The following is a 1,507-nucleotide window of genomic DNA, read 5'->3' on the forward strand; positions in this document are numbered from 1 at the left end:
TGTCTGTATAAAGTTATATTAAAATCACAGAGCAACACTGTGTGGGTATATCATTATTATTGGACCTATAAAAGGACTGGTCTTAGATAGATGTGTTTTCAATTGCTGTTTCAGTTGTGACATTTGTCTTTTAGGCCAGTCGGACATTCATTGTTAATTTTTAGTGTTGTATGTCTTTTCAAAATGGACCTAAAGTCTCTTCAATAAAGCTGATGATTAAGAATTGATGATTAAGTGATTAAGACCACTTGGTAACAGTAGAGCTGTTGTACAGTAAACAAAAGTCACTGGGCATTTAATAACACGGTTTACGTTAATTTCTATATATGTTATGGTAAAGCCATCATCAAATTATACTTTCAGCAAGTTATTTATTTGCAGACGAAACAGAATGAAATATACAACTACTCAAATTCTGCTGCTGGGGGACAAAAAAAAGACTTCTGATTGCAAAAACACAAATATACCTCCATATTTCAAAGAAAGGATTGGACAATTACCTTTTGGGGAGGGGTTTGGCAAACAGTGAAATATTAACATTAAATATTCCCATGGTGGTAGGAAACTTCCAAAAATAATCCCTGTAATTGATCACCTTAACATACATGTACAGTAGGAGGCATGTTGCTATTCTGTTGTAAGTGTAATTTGCTTTGTGGCAGGCAGGTGTGTTTGTTTGTTTGCTTGTTTGTTTGTTTTTTGTGTTTGTTGAGAGAGGAGACTCACTTGTACTGGGCCTGGAAATGTTCCTTGACGAAGCTGTGCTGGAGTCCGGACTCAGACAGAACTTCCTCAGCTCCACAGAGACCCTGCAGAGAATGAGACCCCCGTCAAGTATACAGAATATTGCTGTAAAAGAACAATAATTCTGAAATCTTATCGTCACATTTCTGAGAAAGGTCAAAATTATTTGAATAAAGTCAAATTACCTGAAAAAAATCCAGAATTGTGAGGAAAAATTCCTAAGTAAAGCGAAAAATTCAAATGTCTGTGAAAAAGTCAAAATTCTGAAAAGGAATAATTTTTAAGAAGAAATCGAAATTCTTTTTTATTTCTAACAAAAAGTCAGAACCACATTTCTGAGAAAAATTTATATTTTTGAGAAGAAATTTAGTAATAATTCTCATTAGTTCGTCTGGCAGACAAAGACGATTTTGGATGAGTATCATACTGTATAAGTGATGCAGCAATAAACCCAACAGATCTCACAAAGGCTGAGTGCAGTGCAGCTTTACACTTTTCCTCAGTAATTAAGTGATAATCAAAAGTGAAAGCAACAAAAACATAAACCCTGAGGACGACATATTTCACTTTCATCTTCTGAGCTACAACAGAGAGGAATCTGGCCTTGGACAAAGATAAAAGAAATATAAAATCAAAACAGAACGTATCATACTGTACCGTATCATACTGTACCGTATTGTATAGTAACGTATCATACTGTACGGTATTGTATAGTAACGTATCATACTGTACCGTATCATACTGTACCGTATTGTATAGTAAC

General features: G+C 34.4%; 1 protein-coding gene across 1 annotated transcript in view; it reads left to right on the plus strand.

Annotated features, from left to right (window-relative positions):
- Window positions 1-743: 743 nt before the first annotated feature.
- LOC104967935 (receptor-type tyrosine-protein phosphatase kappa-like) overlaps window positions 744-1,507 on the plus strand; it is a gene marked incomplete at its 3' end in the record, with an annotated part of 12,031 nt that continues 11,267 nt past the window's right edge. Inside the window, exon 1 of the mRNA XM_010797475.1 lies at window positions 744-834. Within this exon, the coding sequence (XP_010795777.1) occupies window positions 744-834 (91 nt within the window). The remainder of the gene's footprint in view (window positions 835-1,507) is intronic.

The sequence above is a fragment of the Notothenia coriiceps genome, unplaced genomic scaffold (assembly GCF_000735185.1).
Source record: "Notothenia coriiceps isolate Sejong01 unplaced genomic scaffold, NC01 NC01_scaffold00037980, whole genome shotgun sequence".
Lineage (NCBI taxonomy): Eukaryota > Metazoa > Chordata > Actinopteri > Perciformes > Nototheniidae > Notothenia > Notothenia coriiceps.